Source organism: Diceros bicornis, chromosome 3 (genome assembly GCF_020826845.1).
Source record: "Diceros bicornis minor isolate mBicDic1 chromosome 3, mDicBic1.mat.cur, whole genome shotgun sequence".
NCBI lineage: Eukaryota > Metazoa > Chordata > Mammalia > Perissodactyla > Rhinocerotidae > Diceros > Diceros bicornis.
Genome location: NC_080742.1, coordinates 8,860,421 through 8,877,314, shown reverse-complemented (window position 1 = coordinate 8,877,314; position 16,894 = coordinate 8,860,421). Strand labels below are relative to the sequence as shown.

Here is a 16,894-nt window from a genome sequence, read left to right as displayed (position 1 = left end):
ATATTCTAAATCCTTTATTGACATTTCAACAATATTCTTAGCATCTTCACGAGGAAGAGATTCCGTTCCAGGAAAACAGTTTCTTTGCTCATTCATAAGAAGCAACTCCTCATTTATTAAAGTTTTATCATGAGATTACTGAAATTCAGTCACATCTTCAAGGTCCACTTCTAATTCTGGTTCTCTTACTACTTCGACCATGTCTGCAGTTATTTCCTCCACTAAAGTCTTGAACCCCTCATAGTCATCCATAAAGGTTGGAATCAACCTCTTCCAAACTCCGGTTAATGTTGATATTTTGACCTCTTCCCATGAATCATGAATGTTATTAATGGCATCTAGAATGATGAATCCTTTCCAGAAGGTTTTCAATTTACTTTGCCAAGATCCATCAGAAGAATCTCTATCTATGGCAGCTATAACATTGTGAAATGTATTTCTTAAATAATAAGACTTAAAATTCAAAATTACCCCTTGATCCATGGCTACAAAATGGATGTTGTGCTAGCAGGCATGAAAACAAGATGAATCTCATTGTACATCTCCATCAGACCTCTTGGGTGACCAGGTGCATTTTCAATGAGCAGTAATACTTGAAAAGGAATCTTCCTTTCTGAACAATAGGTATCGAAAGTGGGCTTAAAATATTCAGTTAACCGTGTTGCAAATAGATGTGTTCTCACCCAGGCTTTGCTGTTCCATTTATAGAGCACAGGCAGAGTAGGTTTAGCATAATTCTTAAGGGACCTAGGATTTTCGGAATGGTAGGTGAGCATTGGCTTCAACGTAAAGTCACCAGCTGCATTAGCTCCTAACAAGAGAGTCAGCCTGCCCTTTGAATCTTTGAAGCCAGGCACTGAATTCTCCTAACTATGAGAGTGCTAGATGGCATCTTCTTCCAACATAAGACTGTTTCATCTACATTGAAAATGTGTTGTTTGGTGCAGCCACCTTCATGGATTATCTTAGCTAGATCTTCTAGATAACTTGCTGCAGCTCTACATCAGCACTTTCTGCTTCACCTTGCACTTTTATGTTATGGAGATGGCTTCTTTCCTTAAACCTCATGAACCAACCTCGGTTAGCTTCAAACTTTTCCTCTGCAACTTCCTCACCTCTCTCAGCCTTCATAGAATTGAAGAGAGTTAGGGGCTTGCTCCAGATTAGACTTTGGCTTATGGGAATGTTGCGGCTGGTTTGATCTTCTATCCAGAACGCTGATACTTTCTCCACAGCAGCAATAAAGCTGTTTCGCTTTCTTATCATTCTTGTGTTCACTAGGGTAGCACTTTCCATTTCCTTCAAGAACTTTTCCTTTGCATTCACAACTTGGCTAACTGGCACAAGAGGCCTAGCTTTTGGCCTATCTCAGCTTTCAATATGCATTCCTCACTAAGCTTACTCATATCTAGCCTTTAATTTAAAATGAGGGGCGCACAGCTCTACCCTTCACTTGAACACTTAGAGGTCACTATAGAGTTATTAGTTAGCCTAAGTTCAATATTGTTGTGTCTCAGGGAATACAGAGGCCCAAGGAGAGGGAGAGAGATGGGGAAACAGTAGGTGGAGCAGTCAGAACACACACAACATTGATTGATTAAATTCACCATCATATATGGGCCTGGTTCATGGTGCCCCAAAGCAATAATAACATCAAAAATCACTGATCACAGATGACGGTAACAAATATAATAATAATGAAAAGTCTTGAAATATTGCGAGAATTTCCAAAATGTGACACAGAGAAATGAACTTACTCAGTTCATTTACTCAATGCTGTGGGAAAAATGATGTTTATAGACTTGCTCAACACAGGCTTGCCAGAAACCTTCGATTTTTAAAAAATGCAATATCTATGAAGTACAATAAAACAGAGCACAAGAAAATGAGATATGCCTGTAGTTGTGTATTTGATTTTAGGTCTTCTCAAATAGATTTTGGAAATAGGCAGTTGAAATAAATGACAAATAATTTGTGCATTATATTGTTTCTTTTTCTACCCCAGCAGCTGATAGTTTCATCAGGTCTACCTCGAGTATGGCATGAGAGGTGGGGGAATATATTTGCAAATCCTAGCTCTGTGATATAGACACAAAACATGCAGAATTCAAACAGACTGAAAGTGCCAGAACATAAGGTGAAGCTTTCTTTCTTAAAATTATCCCTCAAAAACAGGAGTTCCCTTATGTTTCAGTCCTTGTGTAACTTCTCATATTAAAAGATGCTCTTCTAATACTCTGCTGTGATCAAAAAATACTACTTGGACAAGATCTCCACCTGAAATGAATTCAATTAATGCTCGTTTTGGAGCTAGCACTGGTAAAAGAAAATAAAGAAATTTAACAAGGATTTGGTAAATATTACTTGGAAATAAAGTTTCTACAGTTTATGCTTATGATGCACATATATAATATAACAGAATAAATGAAAAAAAATGCTTTCTTTTTATTTTACAAATGGATAATTGTCTCTTTAGATTAAATATTCAGTGACATCATCCGATGGGGATCCCAGAACAGACTCTCGGACCCTAAGATGACCTAGAAAGTTCCTCTAAGGTAGATGTTTCAGACGTGTGTGAAAATTCTGAACAAAAGTTTTAATGAAATGTGAGGGCAAAAAGAGCAATATTTCTCAACTGATATTTGTATTGATATAATTTTTAACTTTGTAGCTGTAATCCAATTAGGAAATTACATATAATTGGGTATTTGACTTTTATCTATATCACTATAAATTAGTACATTCAATTTGCAAAAGCTTCTGTTTTTTCTTCCAGATAGTTCTACTGGAAAATGAGAGATCACCTCATATTCAGGCTAATAATGTTTGAGAGAATGCTTATTATATTCTAATCCTTTTTAGAAGCAAGTAGCAATTAGTCTTAGAAATTGAAACTTTTTTCCAAATACTGACCATTTGTCCTTATGTGACCTGGAGACTAGAGGGTAATTAATATAGTTATCTGTACTCCTGATTTCATGAGGAATTCCAGTGGTGGTAATTTGAATTCTAGAGAATTGACATTTTTATCACTGACCATGCTGGTAATTTCCTTCCTTAATTTCTTTTAATATTCACAGCATTCACTAAGATGGTCTTGGCATAGGCAGAACGAATGGATGGAAACATAAAAAGTTAACAGAGCTATGTGTTGATATAAAATTTTAATTTTTTCTTTATTTTTTGTTTTCCAATTTTTTTCATAATGGGGAAGTATTATTTTTATAATTTTAGTAGAGCAATGATGTGTGAATCAAAATTTATTTGCTAAACGATGACTTTACAAAAACGATAGACCCAGAATCAAAGTCCATATTTTTCCCTGCACCACACTCTCCTAAAAACTTTTCAGGACCCATATGAATTATTTCTATGTCACTGTTATTTAATTTGATTGCTATAATTTACATGAATTGTATGTACATACTCAGAGGGAAAATAAAAGACTAGAAATTTGCTTTTCAACCTATGAATTCTTTTTTATATGATCACAACCACTAAGGAAAACAAAATACATAATTTCTTTCATTTTTTTCAATGCTTTATCAACTTTGTGAAAATTCTTTGAAAACTTTCATTTCAATAGATCTAGTAAGCTGAGAATATACTAGTGAGGTATTCTCCCTCATTCAGGCAAAATTTCTTCTTTAAGGCAAATGAGGACTGAGCAAGTTTAGTGGACAGAACTTAGGAAAAAAACAAACCCATCTTGTAACATTCTTGAATATGGCTGCCCAGTTAAATATTTTAATACCTGTTGTTAATCATTCTCTGACTAAATGACAAGTTTAGCAATTTTTGTTTATTTTTCCCCATTGGTTATTTTTAGAAAATAAAATAGCTAAACTTCATTACAAATCTTTCAATACAGAAATACCAAATGGACCTAACATCTCCACCCCTTAGGGACTCATAAGTGGTCTAACTAGGTAATTCTTGTTAATATCCCCCTAGGTACATCAGGTGGAGAATGGCCTCCAAGGATCTGGTTGGAGTTAGAACACTTATCCACTAGGCTAGAAGCTTTTGGAATATGGGACTTATTCTATCTTTATCTTCTTCTCCCATTTATGTCCAGTAGCCAACACAGAAACTGCCATCAATGAATACTGCTGACAGAATGAATGACCAAAAGAGGACGTAAAACCATGCAGACTCTTTTCACGGACTTTGGAGCTGGAATGACTATGGAGCTTACAAATTCCCTTAAATGGGCCCATCTCTAGGCAATTCGTCAAGATTTGTAATAGCATAAATTGTGACTGATCTTGCCTATCTCTAAGAAGCTAGAGTAATAAGAAGTGAGATTTATCAATGTTCTATAGTCATTTACTTTAAGAATTAATGTTTTGCACTGCTGTGAGGGATGAGAGGAAAACCAGTAACATAGGTTTTGCAGGTTATTGTGAGAAAAGAGCACTGTGTTTTATCTCAATATATAGAAGAGAAGTAAATAATAAATGTGTCTCTCACCTTAAAGACTGTCTACAAGAAAAGTAACTTCACCCAATAACTTATAACAAGGTTTACAGATATGGTCCAAAAAATATCATAATTTTTAGCCTTACCTGATCATCTGTGTGTATGCATATTCTAAAAGTAGAATTTCAATCTGCTTACAAGCAGGGATGTGAACAAACAATTTATGAAGTAGTTTTATTTTCATATATAGTGACTAGAGGCTGCAAATTTGCTGTTCATATACTGAGGCCAAGTATGTGGCAGTCAGATAACAGTGATTCTAAACATTTTTATAAAAAGCATTATTAGTTTTTCATTACTGGGGTAAAAATAGAAAAAAGTAACTTACCAGAGGGAGTTACTGTGAGCTTAGTCCCTTTTCCAAATGTCTTGATCCAGTATGAGCTGTCACACTGGTTACAGCTTCCACAAAAACGCAGCCCCCTCCTGAGCTTCATGTTGTAACTAGCAGTGAAAACACCGTGTACTGGCAATTTGATCTCCTGGGTTCCTTGGGAAGTCCTTGAATATAAGTTTTGGGGCATCAGATATTTTATAAGTTTTCCTCAGATAAATTGACCAAAACGCCTGTTTTCCAACAAGGCACTAATCATTGAAAATCATTGATTTAAAATGGGAAGAACAAGAGTAGAAAAAGAAAAGATCAGGCCCAACTGGTCAACCAACTACTTTTCTAAATTGCTAGGAAAAGAACACAGTGAATTAATATTTTTTTTTAATTTCCAGGTGTTCATTTGTGTTGAAACTGCTCACAGATTACATCAAAGCAAAGGCCCTTTTGTTCTCGAAATTACCAGGGTTGCTTCATTAGCAATTTGGGAATGTATTTTTGAAAGGAAGAAACTCTTCAGTAACTGAAGTGGAAATATGCCAATGCAAACGTACTTGAGAAGGTGAAGAAATTTCTTCGTTTTTATTAAAGGCACCTTTACCATTTGGCAATATAATTCTTTACCTGGTAACGCCAAATGAGAAAATAATTTCTGTGATGACATTATTTTCCTGGAATAAAAGAAGAGATTTGTAGAATTCTATCTCCTATGAAATAGTAGATTGTTTATTTGAATTAAAATTGAAAACATATCAAGCATCTTTTATGATCACAAGATGTGTAACTAGAAATCAACTGTCAGAAAAAAGCTAGAAAAGACACAAATATGCTACTGAATAACTATTGGATCAATGAAGAAATCACAAAAGAAATTGAAAATTACCTAAATTCAAAGGAAAATGAAACACAGCATACCAAAATCTATGGGATGCAGTAAAATGATACTAAGAGGAAAGTTTACAGCAACACAGGCCTACCTGTAAAAACAAGAAAAATCTCAAATAAACAATTTAACATTACATCTATGGGAACTAGTTGAAAAAAAGAACATATGAAGCCCAAAATCAGTAGAAGGAAAGAAAAAGCAAAAATTAGTGAGGAAATAAATGAAATAGACTAAAAAGAAAATGGAAAGGATCATTGAAAATAAGAGCCAGGACCTTGGAAAGATAAATAAAATTGACAAATCTTTGCTAGGCTCACTAAAAGCAAAAGGGAGAAGTCTCAAATAAATAAAATTAAAAATGAAAGAGGAGGAGGGCGGAGTCAAGATGGCGGCGTAGGCAGACTCGGAATTCACCTCCTCCCGTGGACACAGCCAATTTACAACTACTTGTGGAAAAATTACCCCTGAGACAGAACTGAAAACTGGATAAGAGGAACTCCTGCAACAACGGACAATCCTAACTGAGGTAGAAGAGGCAGAAACTCCCTTCTGGAGAGGAAAAATGCCGCCTTCACAAGCCGCCAGCTTCACGGCCGCCCAGAGCAGCCCACAGGTGCGCAGCCTCCCTGGAGGCACAGGGCCCTGAGCCGGGGAGCGCCCCCGCTGTGGGCATTTTGTGGACCCAGCACAATAGAAATCAGCAGCATAATATCTGACTTTCCCTGCCACTGAAACATTGGGGAGTACCCACAGAAAACCCAGTTCACAAAGAAACTAAAACCGGCTCTTAAAGGGCCCGCGCGCAAGCTCACCCGTTCCAGAAAGCATCCTAAAATCACCAGAAAGAAAGGTGCACAGTGCTTTGGTGACAAGAGACTCACCATAATAGGCCCTGAGTGCACCTCTCCAGGGACTGGAACATTGGCGGCAGCCATTGTTGTGGCCTGGTGTGGGCGTGCTGACACAGACGCCATTGGAGTTCTCCCTGAGGCCTGCTAGCCCAGGGTCTGCCCCACCCGCTAGAGCACCGATTTAATCCAGCTCAGCCAGGGCAGGCAGCCCACCCTAGAGACTGGCCCCACCCAACAACAAGCTCTCGGGCAACTTGTGGGCCTGCATAGATTGGGGACTGGATTCTCTGCAGCCTGGCAACTGAGCTGACTTGAGAGGGGCAGGGTGTGCACAAGGAGCTGGTGGAGAGTGTGGGGCGGTTGCAGAGTGTGTGGGGCTCCCGCCGTGGAGAGAGTGGGTCCACTTGTGGAGGTCAGGGTGCACACACGGGGCAGGACTGTGTTGACTGTGTGTGTGGACCTGTGGGCGGCAGGGCTGGTCAGCTGCAGAAGACTTGTGCTTCTCAAAGACCCACATAGGGGGTTTGCCCCACCTTCCAAAGCCTGAAACAATTGGGTGCTCCTATGCCTGAGGCCAGCCCCACCCAGCTGCAATCCTCAGAGAGCTGACAAGAGACCTAATAGGCTAGAGGCTTACAGCAATTGTAAGGCCCTGAGCCTAACAACCTGCCACGCTGGGGGCCTACTCACTTAAAAGAAATACTGCAACACAAATGTGGTATTAGAACTTGCAGCCAACTGTGCTGAGGCTCCCCACACCTGATAAAGAGACTGAAGGGCCCACAACAACTACAAGCAGCTGAGCATTACAACAGCTGGCCAGGAGCATAACTCGGCCTCCCTGGGCGCCTACAGGGAGAGCAAACAGGCCACAACAGAAGGGCACATGTAGCCCACATGGGGTCACCCCTGGAACATTGAGAACTGAGAGAAGCACACTGGAAGCCTCCGAAGGCATCACTTACATAAGGTCACCTATCCAAGAGCAGGAGATGTAGCTGACCTACCTAATACGTAGACACAAGCACAGGGAAAGAGGCAAAATGAGGAGGCAAAAGAATAAATTCCAAGTAAGGGAACAGGACAAAACCCAGAAAAAGGAACTAAGTGAAACAGAAATGAGCAACTTACCCAACAGAGAGTTCAAACTAAGAGTGTTAAGGATGCTCACTGATCTGGGGAGAAGAATAGATGAACTCAGTGAGAATGTCAACAAAGAAATGGAAGATATAAAAAAGAACCAAGCAGAAATGAAGAATACAATACTGGAAATGAAAAATTCATTAGAGGGACTCAAAAGCAGAGTAGAGGATACAGAAGAACGGATCTGTGAGCTGGACGAAAGACTAGAAGAAATTACCCAAGGTGAACAGGTAAAAGAGAAAAGAATTAAAAAGAGTGAGGACAGTCTAAGGGACCTCTGGGACAACATCAAGCGCACTAACATCCGTGTTATAGGTGTCCCGGAAGGAGAAGAGCGAGACAAGGGGGCAGAGAATCTGTTTCAAGGAATAATAGATGAAAACTTCCCTAACCTAAGGAAGGAAACAGACATCCAGGTACAGGAAGCACAGAGAGCCCCAAACAAGATAAACCCAAAGAGGCCCACACCAAGTCACATCATAATCAAAATGTCCAGAATTAAAGATAAAGAGAGAATCCTAAAAGCCGCAAGAGAATGTCAAGTTACATACAAAGGAAACCCCATAAAGTTTTCAGCTGACTTCTCAGCAGAAACCTTACAGGCTAGAAGAGAATGGCACGATATATTTAAAGTGCTAAAAGGAAAAAACTTACAGCCAAGAATACTCTACCCAGCAAGGTTATCATGCAAAATGGAAGGAGAGATCAAAAATTTCCCAGATAAGCAAAAATTAAAGGAGTTTGTCACCAAGAAACCAGTGCTACAAGAAATGTTAAAGGGACTGATTTAAGGGGAAAGAGAAGACCACAAATATGAAAAATTATCTATTTCCATGATTAGAATGTATACAAATGCACAAAAAAGAGGTTAGATATGATATCAAAAACATGAGGGAGGAGGGGATTTAAAGAGTACAGCTTTCAGACAGAGGTCAAACTAAAGTGACCATCAATTCTGTATAGAAGAAGAAAGAAACAGAGAAGGACTACTAAAACACTGAGAAAAAAAAAAGTTAAAAAATGGCAGTAAGTACCTACTTATCAATAGCTACTTTAAACATGAATGGACTAAATGCTCCAATTAAAAGGCATAAGGTGGCTGACTGGATAAAAAAACAAGACCCATATATATGCTGCATACAAGAGACACACTTCAGACCTAAAGACACTCACAAACTGAAAGTGAAGGGATGGAAAAAGATACTCCACGCAAATGGCAGTGAAAAGAAAGCTGGGGTAGCAGTACTCATATCAGACAAAACAGACATTAAAACAAAAACTGTAAAAAGAGACAAAGAAGGGCATTACATAATGAACAAGGGAACAATCCAACAAGAGGATATAACACTTGTAAATATCTACGCACCCAACATAGGTGCACCTAAATATATAAAGCAATTATTAACAGACATAAAAACAGAAATAGACAGTAACACAATAATAGTAGGGGACTTTAACACTCCACTTACACCAACGGATAGATCATCCAAACAGAATATCAATAAGGAAACATTGGCCTTAAACGACACACTAGAACAGATGGACCTAGGAGATATATACAGAGCATTCCATCCAAAAACCGAAGAATACACGTTCTTTTCAAATGCACGTGGAACATTCTCCAGGATTGATCACATATTAGACCACAAAACAAGTCTCCATAAATTTAAGAAGATTGAAATAATACCAAGCATCTTTTCTGACCACAACGGTATGAAACTAGACTTCAACTATAGGAAGAAAATCAGAAAAGCCACAAATATGTGGAGAATAAACAAAATGCTACTGAACAAAGACTGGGTTAACGAAGAAATCAAAGAAGAAATCAAAAAATACCTGGAGACAGATGAAAATGAAAATACGACATGCCAGAATTTATGGGATACAGCAAAAGCGGTTCTAAGAGTGAAGTTTATAGCGATACAGGCCTATCTCAACAAACAAGAAAAATCTCAAATAAACAATCTAACAAATGCACCTAAAGTAACTGGAAAAAGAAGAACAAGCCAAGCCCAAAATCAGTAGAAGAAGGGAAATCATAAAAATCAGAGCAGAAATAAATGAAATAGAGACCAAAAAAAAAAATAGAAAAAATTAATAAAACCAAGAGCTGGTTCTTTGAAAAGATCAACAAAATTGACAAACCTTTAGCTAGGCTCACCAAGAAAAAAAGAGAGAAGGCACAAATAAGTAAAATCAGAAATGAAAGAGGAGAGGTTACAACAGACACCTCAGAAATACAAAAGATTATAAGAGATACTATGAAAAGCTATATGCCAACCAATTTGACAATCTGGAAGAAATGGATAAATTCTTAGAATCCTACAACCTTCCAAAACTGGATCAAGAAGAAGTAGAGAATTTGAATAGACCAATCACCAGTAAGGAGATCGAAACGGTAATCACAAACCTCCCGAAAAATAAAAGTCCAGGACCAGACGGCTTCCCTGGTGAATTCTACCAAACATTCAAAGAAGACTTAATACCTATCCTTCTCAAACTCTTCCAAAAATTGAGGGGGGGGAAGCTCCCTAACTCATTCTACGAAGCTGACATTACCCTGATACCAAAACCAGACAAGGACAACACAAAAAAAGAAAATTACAGGCCAATATCACTGATGAACATCTTTGCAAAAATCCTTAACAAAATACTAGCAAATCGCATACAACAATACGTGAAAAAGATTATACATCATGATCAAGTGGGATTTATTCCAGGGATGCAGGGATGGTTTAACATTCGCAAATCAATCAATGTAATACACCACATTAATAAAATGAAGTATAAAAATCACATGATCATCTCAATAGATGCAGAGAAAGCATTTGACAAGATCCAGCATCCATTTATGATAAAAACTCTGAATAAAATGGGTATAGAAGGAAAGTGTCTCAACATAATAAAGACCATATATGAGAAACCCACAGCTAATATCATCCTCAATGGTGAAAAACTGAAAGCTATCCCTCTAAGAACAGGAACCAGACAAGGATGCCCCCTCTCACCACTCCTATTTAACATAGTACTGGAAGTCCTAGCCAGAGCAATCAGGCAAGAGAAAGAAATAAAAGGGATCCAAATTGGAAAGGAAGAAGTGAAACTCTCACTATTTGCAGATGACATGATTTTATATATAGAAAACCCTAAAGAATCCACCAGAAAACTTTTAGAAGTAATAAAGGAATACGGTAAAGTTGCAGGGTACAAAATCAACATACAAAAATCAGTTGCATTTCTGTACACTAACAACGAAGTAGCAGAGAGAGAAATTAAGAATACCATCCCATTTACAATTGCAACAAAAAGAATAAAATACCTAGGAATAAACTTAACCAAAGAGGTGAAAGATCTGTACACCGAAAACTATAAAACATTGCTGAAAGAAATTGAAGAAGACACAAAGAAATGGAAAGATATTCCGTGCTCTTGGATTGGAAGAATTAACATAGTTAAGATGTCCATACTTCCTAAAGCCATCTATAGATTCAATGCAATCCCTATCAAAGTTCCAACAACATTTTTCACAGAAATAGAACAAAGAATCCTAAAATTTATATGGAACAACAAAAGACCCCGAATAGCTAAAGGAATCCTGAGAAAAAAGAACAAAGCTGGAGGTATCACACTCCCTGATTTCAAAATATACTACAAAGCTATAGTAACCAAAACAGCATGGTACTGGCACAAAAACAGACACACAGATCAGTGGAAAAGAATTGAAAGCCCAGAAATAAACCCACACATCTATGGACAGCTAATCTTTGACAAAGGAGCCAAGAACGTACAATGAGGAGAAGAAAGTCTCTTCAACAAATGGTGTTGAGAAAACTGGATAGCCATATGCAAAAAAATGAAAGTAGACCCTTACCTTACACCATACACAAAAATTAACTCCAAATGGATTAAAGACTTGAATGTAAAACCTGAAACTGTGAAACTTCTAGAAGAAAACATAGGCAGTACGCTTTTCGACATCAGTCTTAGCAACATCTTTTCAAACACCACATCTGACCGGGCAAGAGAAACAATAGAGAAAATAAACAAATGGGACTACATCAAACTAAAAAGCTTCTGCGCAGCAAAGGAAACCATCAACAAAACGAAAAGACAACCTAACAATTGGGAGAAGATATTTGCAAACCATACTTCTGATAACAGCTTAATCTCCAAAATATATAAAGAACTCATGCATGTCAACAACAAAAAAACTACCAACCCAATTAAAAAATGGGCAAAAGACCTGAACAGACATTTCTCCAAAGAAGATATACAGATGGCCAACAGACACATGAAAAGATGTTCAAAATCACTAACTATCAGGGAAATGCAAATCAAAACTACAATGAGATATCACCTCACGCCTGTCAGAATGGCTATAATTAACAAGACAGGAAACAACATGTGTTGGAGAGGATGTGGAGAGAAGGGAACTCTCATACACTGCTGGTGGGAGTGCAAACTGGTGCAGCCACTATGGAAAACAGTATGGAGATTCCTCAAAAAATCAAAGATAAAACTATCATATGATCTAGCTATTCCACTGCTGGGTATTTATCCAAAGAACTTGACAACACCAATTTGTAAAGGTACATGCACCCCTGTGTTCATTGCAGCGTTATTCACAATAGCCAAGACTTGGAAGCAACCTAAGTGCCCATCAAGGGATGAATGGATAAAGAAGATGTGGTATATATACACAATGGAATACTACTCAGCCATAAGAAATGATGAAATCCAGCCCTTTGTGACAACATGGATGGACATTGAGGGTATAATGCAAAGTGAAATAAGTCAGAGGGAGAAGGTCAAATACCGTATGATTTCCTTCATTAAGTAGTAGATAAGAACAACAATAAACAAACACATAGAGACAGAGATTGGATTGGTGGTTACCAGAGGGGAAGGGGGGAGGGAGGAGGGTGAAAGGGATAATTCAGTACATGTGTGTGGTGATGGGTTGTAATTAGTATTTTGGTGGTGAACATGATGTAATCTACACAGAAATAGAAGTACAATGATGTACACCTCAAATTTTTACAATGTTATAAACCAATGTTACTGCAATAAACAAAAAATTAAAAAAAAATGAAAGAGGAGAAATTACAACAGATACCACAGAAATACAAAGGATTATAAGAGAATACTATGAAACACTATAAGCCAACAAATTGTATAACCTAGAAGAATGGATGAATTCCCGGAATCATATAACCTTCCAAAACCAAATCAAGAACAAATAGAGAATATGAATAAACCAATCACTTGCAAGGAGATTTAAACAGCAATCAAAACCCTCCAAATACAAAAGTACAGGGCTAGATGACTTCTCTGGTGAATTCTACCAAACGTTCAAAGACGATTTAATACTTGTTTTTCTCATACTTTTCCAAAAAATCGAAGAGAGGGGGACGCTTCCTAAGTCATTTACAATTTCAACATTACCCTGGTACAAACAACAACTAAAGGTGACACAAAAAGGAAAATTATAGGCCAATATTGTTGGTGAACATAGATGCAAAATTCTCAACAATACTAGCAGGTTGAATACAACAATACATTAAAAGGACAATACAGCATGATCATGTGTAATTTCTTCCAGGGATTCAAGGGTAGTTCAACATCCACAAATCAATCAATGTGATACACCAATTTAATTAAATGAAGAATAAAAACAACAGGATCATCTCAAAAGATGCAGAGAAAGCATTTGACAAGATTCACCATACGTTTATGGTAAAAACTCTCAATAAAATGAGTATAGAAGGAAAATACCTCAACATAATAAAGGCCATATCAGACAAAGCCACAGCTAACATACTCAATTCTGAAAACCTGAAAGCTATCCTCCAGGAACGGGAACAAGACAAAGATGCCCACTTTTGCCACTCTTATTCAACATAGTATCTGAAATCCTAGCCAGAGCAATTAGGTAAGAAAAAGAAATAAAAATTATCTGTATTTTAAAGGAAGAAGTAAAACCATCATTCTTTGTGGATGACATGATTTTATACATAGAAAACCCTAAAGAATCTACAAAAAAACTATTGGAAATTAAAAATGAAAGCATCAAATTTCTAGAGTGCAAAATCAACATATAAAAGTCAGTTGTGTTTCCATGCACTAACAAGGAACTAGCAGAAGGAGAAATCAAGAATACAATTCCATTTATAGTTTCAACAAAAAGAATAAAATACCTAGGAATAAACTTAACCAAGAAGGTGAAAACCTGTACACTGAATACTATAAGACATTGTTGAAAGAAATTGAAGAAGACACAAAGCAATGGAAAGATATTCTGTGCTCACATACCGGAAGAATTAACATACTTAAAATGTCCATATTACATAAAGCAATCTACAGATTCAATGCAATCCCAATCAGAATCTCAATGACATTTTTCAAGGAAATAGAACAAAGAATCCTAAAATTTATATGGAACAACAAAAGACCCCAAATAGCCAAAGCAATCCTGAGAAGAAAGAACAAAGATGGAAGCATGACACTCCTGAATTCAAAATATACTACAAAGCTATAGAAATCAAAACAACATGATACTGGCACAAAAACAGACACCCAGATGAATGGAATGGAATTAAGAGCCCAGAAATAAAACCACACATCTTTGGACAGCTAATCTTTGACAAAGGAGCCAACAACATACAACATACAAAGGAGAAAGGAAAATCTCTTCAGTAAATGGTATTGGGAAATCTTGACAGCCACAAGCAAAGAAATGAAAGTAGGCCATTATCTTACACCATATGCAAAAATTAACTCAAAATTGATTAAAGAATTAAATGTTAAGACCTGAAACCAGAATTCCCAAAAGAAAACATAGACAGTGCACTCTTTGACATCAGTCTTAGCAGTATATATTTTTTTTTTTTTTGCTGGGAAAGATTTGCCCTGAGCTAACGTTTGTTACCAATCTTCATCTCTTTTTCTTTTTTCCTCCCCAAAGCCCCAGTACATCGTTGTATATTCTAATTGTAGGTCCCTCTAGCTCTTCTACGTGAGCTGCCGATATAGCATTTCTACTGGCGAGTGGTGTGGGCCCTGCAGCCAGGACCCAAGCACAGGCCACCGAAGAGGAGTGCACGGAACCTTAACCGCTAGGCCATCAGGGCTGGCTCTTAGCAGCAACCTTTTGAATACCATGTCTCCTAAGGCAAGGGAAACAAAAGAAAAAATAATAAAACGGGACTGCAGGAAACTAAAAAGTTTCTGCATGGCAAAAGAAACCATCAACAAAATGAAAAGACAACCTACCAACTGGGAGAAAATATTTTTAAATCATATATCAGATAAGAGTTTAATTTCCGAAGTATATAAAGTACTCACAGAACTCAACAACAAAAAAATGAACCACCTGATCAAAAAATGGGAAGAGGATATGAACAGATATTTTGCCAAACAAGATAGACAGATGGCCCACAAGCTCATGAAAAGATGTGCAACATGGCTAATTATTAGGGAAAAGCAATTCAAAACTAGAATGAGATATCATCTCACACCTGTCAGATTGGCTATTATTAAAAAGACAACCAATAACAAGTATTAGAGAGGATGTGGAACAAAGGCAACCATCAAACACTGCTGCAGGGGATGCAAATGGGGGCAGCCAGTATAGAATACAGTATGGAGATTTCTCAAAAAATTAAAATTAAAAATATCCTTTGATCCCTCTATTGCATTTCTGGGTATTATCCAAAGAATATAGAAACCCTAATTTGAAAAGATATATACACCCCTTCGTGCATTTCAGCTTTATTCACAATAGCCAAGTCTTGGAAGCAACCCAAGTGTCCATCAACGGATAAATGGATAAGGAAGATATGGTGTATATATATACATTAGAATACAATTCAGCCTCAAAATAAGATGAAATAGTGCCATTTGTAACAATACAGACGGACCTTGAGGGCATTACGCTAAGCGAAAAAAGTCAGGGAAAGACGAACACTGCATGATTTCACTTATATGTGGAAAATAGACAAACACACAGCTAAAGAGGAACAGATGGGTGGTTACTAGAGGGGAAGGGGGTGGGGGAAGGGCAAAAGGGGTAAAGGGGCACATGTGTATGGTGACGGATGGAAACTAGACATTTGGGGTTGAACACGATGCCGTCTATACAAAAGCAAAATATAATGATATACACCTACAATTTACATAATGTCATAAACCACTCTGACCTCAGTAAAATAATAAAAGTAAATATAATGAGAAATTAAATCTCAGTAAATTGCCAAAAAAAAAAGAAATGACCTTTTTTACTGCTATCGTTACTATTTCGTAGCTGTACAACTTAGGGCAAAAGAGACATTCAAGCCCAATAAGCCACCCTCAGCACCCCAAGCACGAACATTGTCTCTTAATTTGGCAGACAGTTTCCGTAGGAATCAGGAGAGACAACGGATTTGTTTTCTAAAAATCAAAAGTTGTTAAAGGGGAGAAAAAGTCACCAAGACAGAGCCCATTACAGGCCTTTCTAACGGTCAAATTTCACATGTGGTCTCTATGCGCTCAATAATATGCAGAGAGAGTTTTAATATTTTGAAATGTGAATTCTTTTTTAAAATAAATTTTAAAATAAAATTCAAAAGTCATGGGTGTTTTCTACTAGACAATTTGAGGACTACAGAAATGACATAGAAAAAAATATCAATGATCCCAACGTCCAGAGATGACCACTCCAGAGCGGTGCCCTTTCCATTGAACACATTCTCAAGGCTGAATAAAAAGAGCCCCCAAGACAGAACAGTCAACATGGGTTTTAGGTGGGCCTCGCAATTTTTTGAATCATGATTTTTACAAGATGACTCCTAGGTTATAGATATCACTTTGCCACAGTACTATGATGTGTGGGGAGTTAGATGGTAGATATGTTATATGAAAACAATGATTCTGAAGAATTTCTTGAATTTTCTTCAGCATTCATTAGGTCATATAATGTTGCTTCTATTACTCAGAGCCATTGTGTCTCACCCACTTCAGGTCTGAAGGAAAATAATTTGAGCCAAAATCATCAGGATCTTTCAGGCATCCAAGTACACAAAATCTCCCACAATAGGGAATGTGAGCACCACAATGAAAATCAAAATATTCATCTCACTTCAACAGACATTACTTGAGTCCCCACTATATTAGGTGCTGTACATTCTAGAAGATGCTTTCAGAGTGTCTATCAATCAG

General features: G+C 37.4%; 1 gene segment (V, D, J or C); it reads right to left on the bottom strand.

The window, feature by feature from the left end:
* The window catches only part of LOC131392774 (T cell receptor gamma constant 2-like), a 43,069-nt gene that overhangs the window by 11,846 nt on the left and 14,329 nt on the right, over positions 1–16,894 (bottom strand). The window contains 1 exon segment of the C gene segment in view: positions 4,814–4,873. Within this exon segment, the coding sequence occupies positions 4,814–4,873 (60 nt within the window).